Source organism: Natator depressus, chromosome 15 (assembly GCF_965152275.1).
Source record: "Natator depressus isolate rNatDep1 chromosome 15, rNatDep2.hap1, whole genome shotgun sequence".
In the NCBI taxonomy this organism is placed as follows: domain Eukaryota; kingdom Metazoa; phylum Chordata; order Testudines; family Cheloniidae; genus Natator; species Natator depressus.
The window spans coordinates 15,248,802-15,266,558 of record NC_134248.1 but is presented as its reverse complement, the minus strand read 5'-3'; the positions used below and the strand labels follow the sequence as shown (position 1 = coordinate 15,266,558).

Sequence of the window (17,757 nt, the reverse complement as noted above, 5' to 3'; positions counted from 1 at the left end):
TAACTCAAATAGCAATAGTTAGTTTTCTTTCCCTAAATCAACATATCCCTTTGAATTCTCAGACCCAGATGGAACACTACCTGCACTCAAAGTACTGTCATTCTATACTGCTTAGAGAAGAACTGAAGACACTTTATACTGATGTGTAAGTCTTCCAACTTTGGCTTCACCTCATGCTAAACACATTATTAAGCCAAATTTTCCAAGGGGAGGCAAACTGGGTATAAACAACAAAATCCAGTTGCACATATCAGGTACATTTAACTGCCTGTGAACAGATGCAGAATTTTTCATATACAGCAAGTACAGCTGGATTTTTGCAGATTTATCTTTTCAGCTCACCTTTGAAACAGTCTAGATCATTTAAGGCAGGGGTCCCAGGGGACTCTCCCCACGACAAAGTATACAGCTACTTTGCCATTTCTGTTCCAGAGGTACTAGGCTTTATTTTAGGATCAATAAGGGTTGAACCATTCAATCTAGTTTTAAGATAAAGTGGCTAGATAAACTAAAGACAGATGGCAATGCCAGAATCTCTTGATCTAGGATTTAGAGGAAAACCATCGGAACACTATTTTTGGACCTGTTCATGTAAAAGCTGGTGTTCCCCTTAGGAATGAAACCAGAGACTATTTGAAGACTTCTTACTGTGTAGTATCAAATATAAAATGCAATGCTGGATATTTTGACATTTTCTGAAATACTCTAACCTGGCCAGAGGCACACTAACACTACAGACTGGAATAAATAAGTCAACTTGCAGAAGGTATTTAACTATTTTTATATTGGTTGTAGGATGAGATATATATATTGGTAATAACGTCATTACAGATTGCAAACAGAACTCAAGTTTTACTAATGTGACAAAGCTTTCCTTTCAGTTTACCAGAGCACAGCAGGTAAATTCTTATCACAATTTAATAGCATGATGAAGGAGGAATGAAAAATAAAGTGTAACTGCCTCAACATGTAAAGCAGAGAACCAGAACTATCAAAGAGAAAAAAGTGCAATCCATCATTATCTATACCATCTTACACCTTTAAAGGATACACATCTTTCATTTGCTCAATAGTTGGAGCTCTGATAATGTCATTAATTCCAATAATATTCTCATGTCTGAAGCGCAGGAGGATTTTGATCTCTCTCAGAGTTCTCTGGCAATACGTCTGGTGCTCAAAAGGGCTGATTTTCTTTATAGCTACTCGAACTTTGTTGATGTTATCATAGGCAGAACTGGAAGAGAAATTCACAACATTAAATTGCACAGAATATTAAATCCACTTAGTCCACAAAGCAAGAATAAGAATTCTGCAGAATCTAGGGACTGCACATCCCTTTTACATTCATGAAGTGTATGATGGTCAATATGACATGCATTTTAATTTTTCAACAAATACTTGGTTGTATTGCAGCAACTGTTAGATAAATCTGGGTTCTCTCACCAGAATATCTGATATCAGAGGGGTAGCCGTGTTAGTTTGGATCTGTAAAAGTGGCAAAGAGTCCTTGCTGCTTTTACAGAGTATCTGAATTATTCCCATGTATTTAAAATTATAATCAACACCAGGAAGTATCTTTCTTTCTTATCAGCCTGTAAGAAAAGTAGGGTTAGGGTTATTTTATTTTGTGAGCATAAAGATCTTACTGAAAGAAAGATTTGTCAAAGAGTTGAGGTTTGCATTTAGTTCTGAACACGGAAAGGCCTATGGCAATTCTCTCTTGAAGCAGTTACGAGTTTTACAACATAGGTCCAACTTCTGTAAAAAAAAAAAAAAAAAAGTCTCCCACACTCACAAGCCTCTTTCACTGATCAAAATTTTCAGTGTTCCAGTGAAATGCAGCTGTCATGGAAGGTCTTGATTGTAGGAGAAAGATGTTTTCACACGCAGAAAGATATAATCCCAAACAAGGCTCTGAGTATGAGGAAAAAGTTCTTGGACTTCATTCAATAGAGAGCCAGAGCATGAAGCAGAGAACCCCAGTAATGTGTTCAGTGACCTATGTTTCTAAACAGGTAATGTGATGTAAATACACCAGCCTGAGCTTTTGAGAGCATGTAGCTTCATTCGGAGATGTATCTATATAGACTGTCTGTATTCCTTTTTAAAGTGCCTAATGTCTACAAATTATGCTTTATGTATTGAGATGGCAAACAAGAAGTCTCAATGAAACTTCCATGATTTTCTAAAACCCAGTTTTATATTACGTTGCAAAAAGATATACGTTTACGAACTTCAGGATGCTTTCTATGCTCCTATTATAAAAAATGACAAAAACCAGAAGTGTCTTATTACAGTTATTTTTGTGTGAAGAAAATGTGTAATCAAGGGGGACAGTTAACTCATAATTTGGTCAAAAATTAATTTTGTAAAAACCTCTGAAAACCCTAAGACAAACAGAAATGGTTACGCAGTAGGGTTTTTTGTTTTGTTTTTAATTCCAATTGAAACAATGAGGGGTTAAACAAGTTGTGTTACATCAGAGAGAGCTGCTAAAATTTAGGCCACCCAATCAATAGGCGCAACAAATTTTTCATAAACAATCAGAAAGTTCCTTGTGGTTCTCATCAGTTGGCCCACTCTGCTGAGAGGCCTAAATATCTTTTGATCAGGTAGAGTAGAGCTACATAGAGGAGATGCTCAGGAGAAAGGACCTCAAAAGGAATTCCTGAAAATGGCTGGCTATTTGAACCACTCTCCTACCCAAAGAGAGATTACTTGGAGGGGGGGGGGGGGAAACACATTTCAGACACTACAGTACTATTGCATATAAAACACTACATGAAATGAACATTATGTTTGCAAAAATCAAGCACTTACAAGATACTCAGTTTAGGTTACCATTACCAGTACAACCTTAATTCAGCCCTCTTGTGTGAATACATCAGACTGAACCAAAAATTTTGAAGACTGAATGAGCCTATTTAGGAATGAACAGAAGAAATCTTAGGCTGGTTCATTTCATCACTGTACACAGACCACCTACTTCCCCCTCTGTATTTGTTCTCTCACAATAAAGAGCCTACACTTATTTCACAGCTCATGGATGGCAGATATGTGACAGAGAAAGAGGAAGCAAATTGTTTTAGGAATATTTCATGACCAGTATTAGGCAACTGATGTTGCTTAAATATATAACACTTTCTATTTATGAAACACACGTTTCATTCTCAAGCTTTAATAAACAGTACTGATGTTTTTGCTTTTTCAAATGAACACAAAGTCAGTTATTTATGGGATAACGATATTTATTCTCCCAGAAAGCAGAAATTCCCTCTTTCCTTTCACAGAATCACTAATTTTTATCAATTCAAAATATCAAATTTTGATATGCTGTAGTTCAATAATTTCATTTACATTTCTTGAAAATTTTCCTAGCAAGTTGGGCAAGAAGTTTAGATTAGATTTAAAAAAAAAAAAAAGAAAAGTAAAAATACAGTTCTGCCTTTCAGACAGTACTACCATGTACTGTATGAAGGCAGGGTGGAAAAAGCAGGGTATATGTGGTATAGATGTAATCAGTTTCCTCTTTAGTGTACATCTTGCATATAGTCATTTTTCTCCCTTCATATCAAAGGATCTCATCACACTAATGTAATTACTAACTATTCATTTCTGTTATTGCCACAAAGCCTGTGTAAGCTCACAAAAGCACAAATGAAGTGGAAGCTAGTGATAAAGGAAACTGACTTGTGAGCAGTTACATTGTCTCAAACTTTGTTTCATCCCTGTGCAATTCAGTGTAGCAGGATTTTTTTATTTTTATTTTTTTCTTACATTGGCAACCCGAGTGATAACACTACTCTAGTTGTATGAGTGGGTGCACGTTTGCCTCTGCAGCATATTGGTAGTAATGTGAATAATGTAGCTACACAGAGAATCTGTTGAATGCCAAGTTAATACTACGTCTCTCACACAGAAATGTGGCCCCTTTGAGTGATTATTGCAAAACAAAGTCACAGAACTTACACAGGAACATACCAGAGCCTCTTTACTAGACATGTATTCTAAGACAATGAAGGACTTTAATATTAAAATTGTTGAAATAGGTACATGGATTTTCCAGTCCCTTAATGTTTTCACCAACAGCTTATTTGTCAGCATATACAACAGAAGACAGAGTCCCTACCTTAAAGAGCTTGCAACTTAAGTTATTAACTTAATACTAGTAAACAAAGCTCTATCTTGGGGCATTAGATTGAACACCTGGAGACTTTCACCTCTAAACTGATTCAAACACAGCCTGGGTTGGCTCAAGTAGAAATGGATACTTACTGCGAAATAAGATGGTGGTCTCTGTCCATTGCACAGTGGACTAGCATAAACATTACAAAATTACCATAGTTGGAATTCTTGTTGGGAGTCTCAGAAAATAGGCCAAGGACTGAAACATCTCCTCAGTTCTTAAGATGGTCTCTACCCCTTACCACAACTACCTCATTCCTCTCTCAGATCATTACTTAGGCACAAATTGGTGAAGAAGCTTATGCTGATGATGCCCATGCTGTCTGTTTCAGTGGATAAGGATCATTATCTTCAGAAATGACAGTCTACAAGTATTAATTAAATTGACAAAAAAATTCCACACAGCAGCTCACTTCTTCAGTGAGAAAGCACCATCATCAACTGTTTACATTTTCTCCAGACTAGATTTACTGTGACTGCCTTCTGAAGAAGAGAACTTGTAGACCACCACTAGCTTTCATCACAGGAAAAACTAGGATGCCTACCTGCAAAATGGGGGCAATATTTAGCATACCAATCCTCACAAGGGTTCTGTGAGCAATAATAAGTGTTCAAAGTTTTTTTGGGATTCTCAGGTGGAAACTACTAGTCTATACCCTTGAGTTCTTAAGATAGTTTATCATTGTTCGTAAACTGGAATAGAGTTCATCTTCATTACATGTAGTGCAAACCTTCCTGTAATAGTTTGTATGTATTATTCATAGTTTCAATGAACCTACTTATTAATTCTTTAAACACATTCAAAGATGACAGATAAACAAACCTTTTTTTCCTGTTAATGTTCAGCTTTACAAGTTGATGCAAGCATATGGCTGTGAGTGCTCTTTAACTGTAGCATGGTAATTTTAAATACAGATATTTTGCAACTACTGAACAATGTTCCTAATTTTATACACAATGTTACTCCAATTTCCAGCTCTGGTTGGATTTGAATACCTTTATATATTTAACACTACATTCCTTAATATTAGAATCTTTTTTAAAAGGTGAGTATTAAATATTTTGCAAATATCTAATCTATATTGATCTCAGTTGAGGAAGCAAGTTTCAGTTAGACAAGTAATATTTATAACCCAAGTAGTTTTATAATGCCATTTTTTAAAAACAGACTTTCCACCTTTTACAACCTTTACTTTAACTTTTTTTTTTTAAAAGCCTAGCCTTAGGGCACCCCTCTGACAATGTACTGCGCAAAAGCATACACAGCTCCACATGCGGGGCTGACAGAACGCATCCTCACTACTAAGCTGGGCCTCTGACATGTACCCCATTCCTCATTCAACTCCTGCTCAAGTAGGATGGGCCTACTACTAAAACTTAGCTCCTTCCACCACCAGCAGTGGCAGCATGTTCACCCACCATTTCTACTCCTCACGTGTTTCTTATGGAGCAGAACTGGAACAAGTGAGAGCATGTTGCAGCTGCCACTGGGAAGGAAGCCAATTCCTGGCAGTGGTCTCACCCATACAGAAGGCTGTTTCCTCCCACAACCAGAGATAAACTGCCTAGTCTGTCAGCACCCTCAGTCCTCCTTCCCCAGCTTCTTCTTCACCTCACCTTGCCTTTCAGCCCAGCTTGGATCCTTAGGGAAGATGGTGTGGGAAGAATATTCACCCCACACAGAGAGTTTTGCAGCCCGGATAGTTAAGAAGTTATATACACACTATCTACAAAGCTACAGGTGACACACACTGTTCTAAACTCCCAATCAGCCTGTCATTTATTTAAATAATTATACAGAAAACTAAATAAACGGCTGATTGGGAGTTTAGAGCAAGATCTGTTTTTTCTGTAGCCTAGTGCTACCTTGGCAACAAGACTCCAAGGGCATGTCCAGTGATAAGAAACCCACTGAAATACAGAATGACACTGCTAATAACTATGATAGGAAAACTGAAAATAATTCCAGCGGGTCAAGCCATTCTTGGGAAAAATGGAAATTGATCTTTTACAAATACATTTATCCTTTTGATTCAGTCTTCATTTAACTCAATCCTAGGTATCTCTGCAACACTAACATTTAGGCCAACTTTCACTGTAAAAAGATTAAACTTAAGACTCTGCTTGTAAGAAAAAAAAATAATACTGTATTCTACCCATGGTACCACACAGAGTTGTTTCATGGATTTGCTACAAAAGTTACTCAAAATTTTTAATTTAGATTTGTCAGCCTTTTACACTTATTCAAAATATTTTATTTATTATAAAAGGAGCTAGTTTTTATTATTTGTCTGTATACATATTTCCTCCTCAGAGAGTAATGAATGGAAGATGACAAAAGTGTCATGGAAAAAAATATTTCACACTTCTGAAAGAGTATTTGCAAACTTTCTATCTAAAATTGAATAAAGTTTCATCATATCACTGAATGTGCTTTTTTGTCCACAACCCTAAATGTCTAATGTTAATTAATGTTAATTTCCCACCTGTTCATATCAACTTTGAAGATAAAACTTCAATGTGAAGGATTATATTACTTAAACCATTTTTATAAGCATTGCTTTATAGAATCAGTGTCTGCTTTAGAAGAAAGGAATGTCTGAAAATGTTTGTATTTAAGATAAACTTGTCTCATTTAAATGGACTTCAGTTTATAGACATCAGCCACACAGTGTTCACTTAAGTTTGCATTTTATCCATTCCTTATATAAAGCTGTTGGGAAAGGACAGGGAAGAGACGAACAGATAGCAGCAGAGAAAAGTTAGTAAATTCATATTTAGAGAAGCAAGTTTAAAGTTCACCTTTAGATATTTACATTTGTTTCCAGATTAATGCAAAAACTTTCAATACTATTTCATAAATATATCTGGAGGCAGGTAATTCTCAATAGAAAGCCCTTGAGCCTGGGATTCAGTCCAGGAAAAATACACCTGAGCCTGAACTTGACCTCATTTAGAACACAGGTGATAGATACACGCACCTAATTTTTCCAGCAGGTGTAGTTTCTGGACTCTCCTCCCATTTGACCTACTGGCTAGGTTTTCCCGCAAACACCAAGCTTACTGTAGATTATATGGGAATGCAAGGTTGCATGTCTTACATAGTCTTTTGGGAAATTTTGGTTTTTTAAATCTAAAACTCAAGCTGTGACCAGAAACTATAATGGTATTTCAGAAATAGCAAATACTAATACCCAAACTACACAACTGCTAGGTTTTAACAAAGCTACATACATGTCGGGGTTCTGTCTTTGCAATACAACCTGCACCAGCAAACATCTTCCAGTTTTAGTTACATAGTAAATATATCTGGAGCATAAATTTTCAAAGGTGCCAAGCACTCTCAGTTCATTAGCTTCAAGAAGAGCAACAGGCGCTCAGCACCTGTGAAACAGGATTAATTGTGTAACTATAGAGCAAAAATAAAACGGACTAAAGATAAAAACATTAGCAGTCTAGTATTAACTAGAAACTTTTAATATAGTATATTTAGTATTAGCACCATTCACTTCTCCAGAGCAACAGAGCACCACCAAAGCTGATGTTTTTATTGCAAATATGAAAGTATAAAAACAAAAATATTCTAGAACTGGAGCACTGGTTATTTGATACAGTTCTGCTTCTTCCTCTCTTTGAAACAGATATCTAGGCATACCACGTGGAAATACTAATAGGCTTATCAATAACTCTGAAAACAGAGCCATTGAAGAGTACTAGCTTCTAAAAAAATCTCAGGCTTGAGGCTCCAGTTAGTCCAATTACATATACATATTACATAACCACAGGAACATACATCTCACATAATTTTACATTTCTTCCAGAGGATACAAAATCAAAAAAATTATAATTCAGCATACCTGAATCATCTATTGATGTGTGTAATTATTGCAGCTCCTCCTTCCACCATCCTCCACACAGGTTACTGAAAGCCAATAGTATATAAACTGGATTTTTTAATTCCAGTGAAAAACGTATACTGAATATTTACTAGCTCTTGCTGGAGAAGTAAACACTAGAAGCATGAGAGTACTTAAAATTCAGACTACGTTCAAGCCCCATACTTTTTTTTTTAACAGAAGTGATTATACTTTTTGAATTTCTAAAATGAAAGTTTTCAGAGTAGCAGCCATGTTAGTCTGTATTCACAAAAAGAAAAGGAGTACTTGTGGCACCTTAGAGACTAACAAATTTATTTGAGCATAAGCTTTCGTGAGCTACAGCTCACTTCATCGGATGCATTCCGAAATGAAAGTGTGTTTGAGGAGAAAAAAAGTTCGCTTTTAATCACACAATCATGAAGTATGTAAGATTTTCTGCCCTGCAGCAGTAATGTTTTCAATACTGAGCCAGCACAAACATGAATGCACATTCCATAGGCCCTCCTGAGCATATCTATTAATTCAAACATTTGTCTTTGTGCAATTTTGCATTACTACAAATACAAATTACCATGCACTACTTGAAGTAATACAATAAGTATTTACATTTTAATAAGATAAGGGCCAAAGATTTATTTTAACTCTTATCCTACACGGTGCCCAACCAGGGCCAAGGTTTCTCACTGCACTGGTAGCTCTACCCCACAGAAGATTGCTAGTCTTTGGGTATTCAGCAGTCTACCCATCTTCTGCTATTTCAGGGTGAAACAGGAACTTCGGCTGCAATGATGGCAGCAAAGGAAAGCTGTAGCACACAGAGCTTCAAAGTAACTGCAAAGCAGATCTGGTCCCTTCTGTGGTAGTCTAATCTGGCCCCGCTTGTCCCATACAACTTTCAACCTCAAAAGTCAGAAACATGCCCAAAAGAAAAGTCCTCCTCCCCAGACAGGCAGCCTATCCTATAAAGAAGTACCAGAAGCTGAGAAAAGTGATCAAAAACAGAGTATCCTCTGATTTGGGGAGGGAGGGGAGAAACAAGTATTCACACTTAGCTCCTGGTTAACCCTGACTCAGTTACCCTCCTGAATTCTGACCTGGAGTTTAAGAGAGAGTGACCAGGCCCTTCTCACCCCTCTTCCAAGCTCCAAAACTACTGTGATTTTAGGCAGGTAGTGGGGCTTACTATTCCCCCAGCAGGGTTTGTCAGGCATCCCCCATAACTGCACCAGGTGTCACAGTCAGACTGAGTTGGAAGAGACCTGCCTCTTGAGGCATTAGGGTAGTTGGTCTCAACTGTCAAATTCTGGGCATGCCTCTCTGCTTTCCCCAGAGAGCTCAGATCTGAAAGTTGGGGCAGTCTTTTGCCATAAGGCATCCAATGGTTCTACAAAATTAAGAGGAAGAAGGAATATATGACTCAGTAGAAGATTCCTCCCCTTCCTCCAGAGTAGTCAGGGTCTTTGCCAAAAAGACAACTTAGGCACCTTTGCGGAAAAGGTGTCTTCTACCCTGGATTTGTCTGGACAAAACAGTACTAGCTGACAACAGGTAGGTAAGTAACAAGCCATAACTAATGTTCACTGTGCTAAGATATGGTTGTTTTACCGTTACCTTGCCCCTCACCTGTCCTCCTCTCCATTTCTTTCATCCACTTATGGCATCCAGTTGTCACCTATTGTAAGATACTTGCCAGTGGTGAATGTGAAGCTTTCCCTGCAAATGTGGAGCATAGGAGTTACCATGCTGGATCAGACCAGTGGCCTATGTATTCCAGTACCTTATCTCCAACAGTGACCAGTATCAGCTGCTTCAGAGGAAGAAACTCTGCAGCAGGCAGTAATGTGATAATCTGCCCCCAGGGAGAGTTACTGCCAATAATTAGAGATTGGGTTACTCCCCAAAGTTTGAGGACTTATATCCCTTCCAAATCTCTCTTTTTAATATTTACTCTTACAACAGGAATAGCTAGTTATCTATAAAAATGTCTAATCCTTTAAAAAAAATTCCCGCTAAACTGTTGCCTCAATGATTTCTTGAAGCAAGGAATTCCAGTCTGACTGTGCATTATGTGCAACAGTATTTCCTTTTATCAGTTTTGAATTTACCACTTTCTAATTTCATTGATGTCCACCTGTTCCTATACTGGGAGAAAGAATAAACAGAAGTTCCCAGATAAATCATTCATTATTTTGTATCCTTTTATCATGTCCCCTCTTATTTGTCTCCTCAAGAACAGTACCAATATTTTACTCTCTTCACATGAGTTTTCCCAATACCCCTAATTCTTCTTGTTGTTCATCTCTAAACCCCCTTAATTTCTGATGCACCCTTTTTGAGACAGGATGACCAGAACTGCACACAGTATTCCAGGTGATTTTATTCTTAGTCCCATTCCTTATACATTCTACCATTTTGTTCATTTTATTGATTACTGATCCATTTTGTTCATTTTATTTGATTACTGATGCATTAGTCCAGGTGTATTATTCTTCGTCCCATTCCTTATACATTCTACCATTTTGTTCATTTTATTGATTACTGATGCATGATTCCTGTTTCTCTCCCCCCACCCCCCCGAGTTGATGCACATAATTCAGAACCCACTAAGGTGAGCAGTTCAAATAGTTTCCCCACAATGGGCATTACTCTGAATTTCTCAACTTTGAATTTCATCTGCCGTTATGTTGACCATTCACCTAGCTCTGTTAGATCCTTCTGAAGTTCCACAATATTCTCCTAGTCTGGACTAACCTAAATAATCTGCGAATTTTGCCACTTCATTGGTCTTCCCTTTTTCCAGATCATTAAACACCAGTTCTAGTGTAGAAACTTCTGACACCCTTCTGATGACATTTTCTCATGATAGAATTGACCAATTATCCTTACTCTGTTTTCCATCTTTTAGGCAGTTTCTGATTCATTATTGTATATTGTCTTTCACACCATGTCTACTTAGTTGCTTTACCCTCTTGTGAGGGATTTTATTAAAACCCTTTTGAAAGTCCATATAAATTGGGTCAGTAAGTTGTCTTTTATACACTATTTTACTGTCATGTTCAAAAAAGTCTAAGAATTCTAGATTCAGGAGGCAGGGTTTTCCTTTACAGAAGCTGTGTTTGTTAGGCTCCATCAGAGCTGGCTCTTCTAGCTGTTAGAATTCTATTTATGATTATTATTTTAACCAATTTATCCACTACAGAAAAAAGCTTACTGGTCTAATTCCTCAGATTGCCCCTAGCACTTTTTAAAAATAGAAGTGCAATACTGGCTACCATCTGAGATAGCAGCTCATTTGAATGAGAAGTCATTTTTACTAGTAGCTCAAGCATTTACTTCTTAAATTCCTTCTTAACATTGGGGGTCTGGGACCAGGTGACTCGTTGCTTTCAGTTCATTTGTTCCAGAAACTCCCTTTTTTTGACATCTCGATCTCTGAATGTGCCTTATCACTGCTACCAGAAAAGAGTTATATCACCTCACCATTCTGTTATGAAGACTGATGCAAAGAAATCAGCTAGCTTCTCTAGAACGTTTGTCTCTTTCTTAGTTGATCTCCTTTCTCCAGGAGACACATCAAATTCTCATGCAAACTTCCAGCCCCATACATAAATAATTTATTTGTTTCTATACCTTTAGCTATTTGCTATTAAAATTCCTTCTTACTTTTTGTCTGCTGTAGCTTATACTCCTTTTAACTGATTTCATTAGGTTTTCCATTTTCTGAAGGATACCTAGCTTTAACCTCCTGAACCTTTCTATTTAGCCATACTGATTTACTTATTGCCTTTTTTGTTTAGAGGTTTATATGCCTTCTGACACTATTACTGCTTCCTTAGAGTAGTACCTATGCCAAACTTAAGGATTTCAACTTCTTTACATTTGATTTTAGGGCCTTTTGCCTGGTTTCCTCTTTTTAAAGACCCCGTTATGAAGTTAAACATAACAATACTATATTTCATCCCTCAGTGAAAGCCGATCAGTTTCTGCAGAAATTAAGCTTCCATTAAGAAAAAAAGAAATTAAGTTTCTCACCATTACAGTTGTAAAGACAACCTTCCAAATGTGAAATGCAGTGCTGACTTCCTCAGTCTGCGGAAAGATTTCTGCTACTTGGCCGATCTAAGAAAAGCAGCAGAGGCACTGGAGCAAAGTGATATCAAGTCACTGGTCAGTTTCATAACTATAATTCCATACCCATGGAAAAGCTGCAAGCAGAATCAAGGGCAGGCACTGGAGTTACTTGGAGGATGCCCACACACAAAAAGGGTTAGAGTAGTAGAGCTCTTCACCTCTTGCACAATCCCCATCATCTTTTCTATCTACCTTCAGCTAACAGGCACAGTTCTTCAGCTGATATGTCTACTAAATTTTCAAGCCCAACTGTAACATCTCCTTGGGGTAGCGCACACATTTTGGAGCGTCCAAAAGAAAAAGGGGACAAGATTAATTTGTATATTCTATTTTATTTAGGTCTCATAACTGAATTGTGCTATTTAAAATCCAAGAAAGTCTTACTATAGCAATTTTTAAAACTTAATTCTATAATTACACAATCTTTTTACATTTATGTGTAAAAATATTCACAGCAATTCCATACAAAATGACATTACAGCACAAGTATATGTGTTCTGTGAATAATGAAAAAATTCCATTCAGTAATTTAATTTACGAGAGTACTTGGGCTTTCCCCTCACCCCATTATCATTATCTCAGAGTAAGAGGCTAGACATCACTGAATGCAGCCTAAGAATGAGTCTGCCATATCTACACTGACAGGAAAGAAAACTGTGTATTACTGAATTAGCTGTGAAATAACTGCCACTAATCTTCCACCTGCAAAAATCAAGAATGCCTATAGTATTTAAAATGCATCTCTCAGCATTCATCTTTGGCAGAAAACTTATTTCCTTTTACTATATATTTCACTGTTTCAAAGCAGCAGATATGAAGAGACATTCAAAATACAATATTTAAGAAATGTTTTACTGTGTCATGTGGTACATTCAGGGCTGTTAAATTCCAGAGAAAACTGGGCATGCTGATTTGCAGTACTCAATCTACTTCATGGCACTTAATTCAGGATACTACATCATTATCTGCCATAAAGGGAGCTACTTGCCCTCCAACTAAGCAGGAGTCAAGGTGCTGCAATGACAGCTGCTAATTTAGAGAAAAGGGAAAACTGGGAGATGAACTAATTACATATTGTACATTGCATATCTAATTGCAAGTTGCCAGTACTTAAAATATACCCACAAAAAAACCTCAGATGAATTACTTTACCATGCAACAGAGATTCTAACTCAATTCTATTTACTTTACCAGCAACAAAGTATTTTTCAATATTTTGTGAAAAATATCAAAATAAGTAGACTGAATTTAACAAATTCCAGAAAAACACATTATTTGTATATGATTTTGGTACAACTGAACAACTGAGTCTAAAAACTTGAATACGTTTTTTATTTGTTTCCAAATGAACAAGAAGATAATCTTAAGCTATCATGGAAAATTCTAAAACTTGACTATCTGAAATCTGCTAAAAGAAAATTCTATTAATGTCCTATTACAAGCTATACCTACAAACACAAATAATTTTATCTACCACTGAAGTGCAGCAAGCTCTGAGGAAGAGCCCAGCAACTGTTTTATGACAGTGCCTCTGGATCAGTATGAACAGCATAGTAGAGGACTACAATCATCTATTGCACAAAACCACCCATGCTCTTATTCTTTAGGAGCCTCCTTTCTCCACATAAGCCTCACAGGCCACCATTATTAACCAGCAACTTGAGACAGAAATAAGAGGACACTGGAATGTTGTAGACAGATGTACAAACATGGAATATGAATAGCTGAAACAGAACATTCTTATGCCAGAGCCGCAAGGAACAAGATGTCTTGCTTCTCCATTACTGCATCCACAAAATCTTGACAAGAGAAACTATTCCATGGGATTAGTCTGATTAACTCCAGTTGTCTTCACCAGGTCCAAGTTGAAACTCTCTCACAGCAAGGGGCTTTCAATATATCTCAGAAACAAGAACAATTTGTTTAAGGACAGTCTCTCCCCAGCTGGGAAGCTATGTCAAAGGAAAGAAAAACAAAAACAAACCACTTTCCACCCCTTACTATCATCCAATTTTGAAACTGTGGAGACACTAAAGTCCACCCAAACATCCGAGTTAGAGCTATAGTCTGTTAGGCCAGAGAAAGCCAGTGAAGAACGTTTGAATTTATCTCCCCTAGGGAGGCCATAATTATCCCTCCCAATAATAAAGTTTCCAGTGAATAAACATGCTTTCATTTGGCATGTACTCAAAGAACTATTCTTTGTTATTAGTGTTCTTGCCAATCATCACCAAAGATCTGACCTATTCTTTCTGGAAGTGGTCACTGAGAAACTGATGGCCGACCAAATCCAACAGATCTTAATCTTCCAAGCGTTTGGATCCCAGACAGACTTTAGATCTGGCCACAGCAGAGAAACAGCATCAGTTTTAGCGGCAATTAACGGGCTTCTTTACACATACTACTAGATCTTTCAGCTGCTTTTTATGGATGGGATTTTCAAAAGGGCCTAACTGATACAGAAACACAAGTCATGCTGACTTACAATGAGACTTACCCACCTATGTCACTTAGACACTTCTAAAAAAAATCATACCCTATATTTAGGCTTGGAAGGATTTCACTGTACAGAAACAAACTGATGAAAAAAATATTTCCATCGATAACAAATTTACATATTGACGAAGTAAGAAAAATGCTGCTTGAGGACTTAAAGAGTTTGAATTAAGGATACTTTGTATATTTTGACATGTGATTTACCAGTGTGTGCTTTAATGGTTATAAAGTTTTAAATTTTTTGAATCTTGGTGTCTACTGTCATTAGCTGATTTCCCATAATTTCCTGCAACTGTAAACATTTGAATTGATATAAAGAAACAAACATTGATATCAACCACTGAAATTACAAAAGAACACCCTCCAAAAAACAACAAAAAAACCAACAAAAAACAAATTATGCCACGCCTGCCTTTATTGTTGAACATGACGAACACTGACGACCACGGGACAAAAGACAGAACAGCTTTAAAAGTTGTTCCATTCATTCCTTACAGAAAAATCCCAGCGACTGCTGAGCGGAAAACTGGCCTTCTGCCTGAAGGCTGTAAGTTATGATGTACCTCAAGAATCAATCTTGAAACCTCCTTTCTTCAATGCTTATATATAACTAGGGATTGAGAGATGTAAGAGGATCAATATGCTGATAGCTCAGCGCTATATCTTCTTTTCACCTCAACCACACTAAGTGGTTCCCTTTCTCTTTGGATGTCGGAGATAGAAACCTGGATGAAAGATGGTTGGTTTATGCTCACCTTGGTTAACTGAAGTGAGGCTGAGCAGAAGAGGAAGAATTCTGAGAACTTGAGGTCCACAACTATTCTCTTAAATATGGCCCTACCTCAGGAGTGGGCAAACTTTTTGGCCCGAGGGCCACATCTGGGTATGGAAATTGTATGGCAGGCCATGAATGCTCACAAAATTGATGGTTGGAGTGTGTGAGCGCTCTAAAAATCTATTTCTATACTTCTCCCCGATGAGGGGATTAGCACTGAAAACAACATCACCATTTCGAATTAGAGTTAGTGTGGATGCAATTCGATGGTATTGGCTTCCGGGAGCTATCCCACAGTGCACCATTGTGACCGCTCTGGACAGCGCTCTGAACTCAGATGCACTGGCTAGGTGTACAGAAAAAGCCCTGGGAACTTTTGAATCTCATTTCCTGTTTAGTCAGGCAAGCTCATCAGCACAGGTGACCATGCAGTCTCAGAATTGCAAAAGAGCTCCAGCATGGACCGAATGGGAGATACTGGATCTCATCGCTGTATGGGGAGACGAATCCATGCTATCAGAACTCCGTTCCAAAAGACAAAATGCCAAAACATTTCAAAAAAAACCTCCAAGGCCATGATGGACAGAGGCTAAAGCAGGGACGCAACACAGTGCCGCGTGAAACTTAAAGAGCTCAGACAAGCGTACCAGAAAACCAAAGAATCGAACAGACGCTCCGGGACAGAGTCCCAGACATGCCGCTTCGACGCTGAGCTGCATGCAATTCTAGGGTACTCTCCACCATGCCTGAGGATTTTGTAGAAAGGGAAGATGAGAAGGAGAAGGAAGAGCTGGAGGAGAGCACACAGCACACCGTTCTCCCCAACAGCCAGGATCTTTTTATCACCCTGACTGAGAGACCCTCCCAACCCAACCAAGCCGGAGAAGGGACCTCTGGTGAGTGTACCTTTTTAAATAGAATACATGTTTTAAAAGCAAGCATTTTTTAATGATTAATTTGCCCTGAGGACTTGGGATGCATTCGTGGCCAGTACAGCTACTGGAAAAGTCTGTTAATGTGTCTGGGGATCGAGCGGAAATCCTCCAGGGACATCTCCATGAAGCTCTCCTGAAGGTACTCTAAGGGCTGGTCTACACTATGAGTTTAGGTCGAATTTAGCAGCGTTATTTCGATTTAACCCTGCACCTGTCCACACAACGAAGCCCTTTTTTGAGACTTAAAGGGCTCTTAAAATCGATTTCTTTACTCCACCCCCGACGAGGGAATTAGCACTGAATCCTCCAGGGACATCTCCATAAAGTTCTCCTGGATGTACTCCCAAAGCCTTTGCAAAAGGTTTCTGGGGAGGGCAGCCTTATTCCGTCCTCCATGGTAGGACACTTTACCACGCCAGGCCAGCAGCACGTAGTCGGGAATTATTGCAGAACAAAGCATTGCATCGTATGGTCCCGGTGTTCGCTGGCATTCAAAAAACATCCATTCTTTATCTCTCTGTGTTATCCTCAGGAGAGTGATATCATTCATGGTCACCTGGTTGAAATAGGGTGGTTTTAGTAAGTGGACATTCAGAGGTGCCCGTTCCTGCTGGGCTGTTTGCCTGTGGCTGAACAGAAATCTTCCCTGCTGTTAGCCATGTGGGGGGGGGGGGGGGGGAAGGGTGAAGCCATCATCCCAGAGAATTGTGTGTGTGTTGGGGGGGGTTAGTTGGGTTTCTGCTGCACGTGAACCCGGAAACTGCAGCCCCTCCTTTTAAATTGCCAACCCATTTTTAATGGCCAACCCAATGGCTACTTTGTATGGGAAATGAGGGCGCTGCTGTTTGAAACCATTCCCACAGGTTATGAAGGTTAAAGAAGCCAAAAGACTGTGGCTTACCATGGCTGCCTGCAAGTCGAATTCTGTTGCCCGGCCCTGCGTGAGTGATCTCTCACGCCAAACCGGCATACCCTCAATAAGAGGCAAAATGCGACCTTGTAATGAAAGCACATGTGCTATGTAATGTTAACAGCAAGGTTTACTGTGAAAGAGCGTACCCATTGTTCTATAAAATGTGTCTTTTTAACTACCACTCTCCCTTTTTTTCCCCTCCACCAGCTGCATATGTTTCTCCTTCCCAGAGGCTAGCAAAGATTAGAAGGCGAAAAAAATGTACTCGTGATGAAATGTTCTCTGACCTCATGCTGTCCTCCCACACTGACAGAGCACAGCAAAATACGTGGAGGCAGACAATTTCAGAGTGCAGGAAAACACAATATGACCGCAAGGAGAGGTGGCGGGCTGAAGATGGTAGGTGGCGTCAGCTTGCGGAAAGAAGGCAGAGTCAATGCTCAG

General features: G+C 38.5%; 1 protein-coding gene across 2 annotated transcripts in view; it reads right to left on the bottom strand.

Moving 5' to 3' along the window:
- MAPK1 (mitogen-activated protein kinase 1) overlaps nucleotides 1-17,757 on the bottom strand; it is a 48,385-nt gene that overhangs the window by 20,379 nt on the left and 10,249 nt on the right. For both annotated transcript variants that reach the window (XM_074973234.1, XM_074973235.1), the window contains exon 2: nucleotides 1,052-1,234. In XM_074973234.1, coding sequence (XP_074829335.1) covers nucleotides 1,052-1,234 — 183 coding nt within the window. The remainder of the gene's footprint in view (nucleotides 1-1,051; nucleotides 1,235-17,757) is intronic.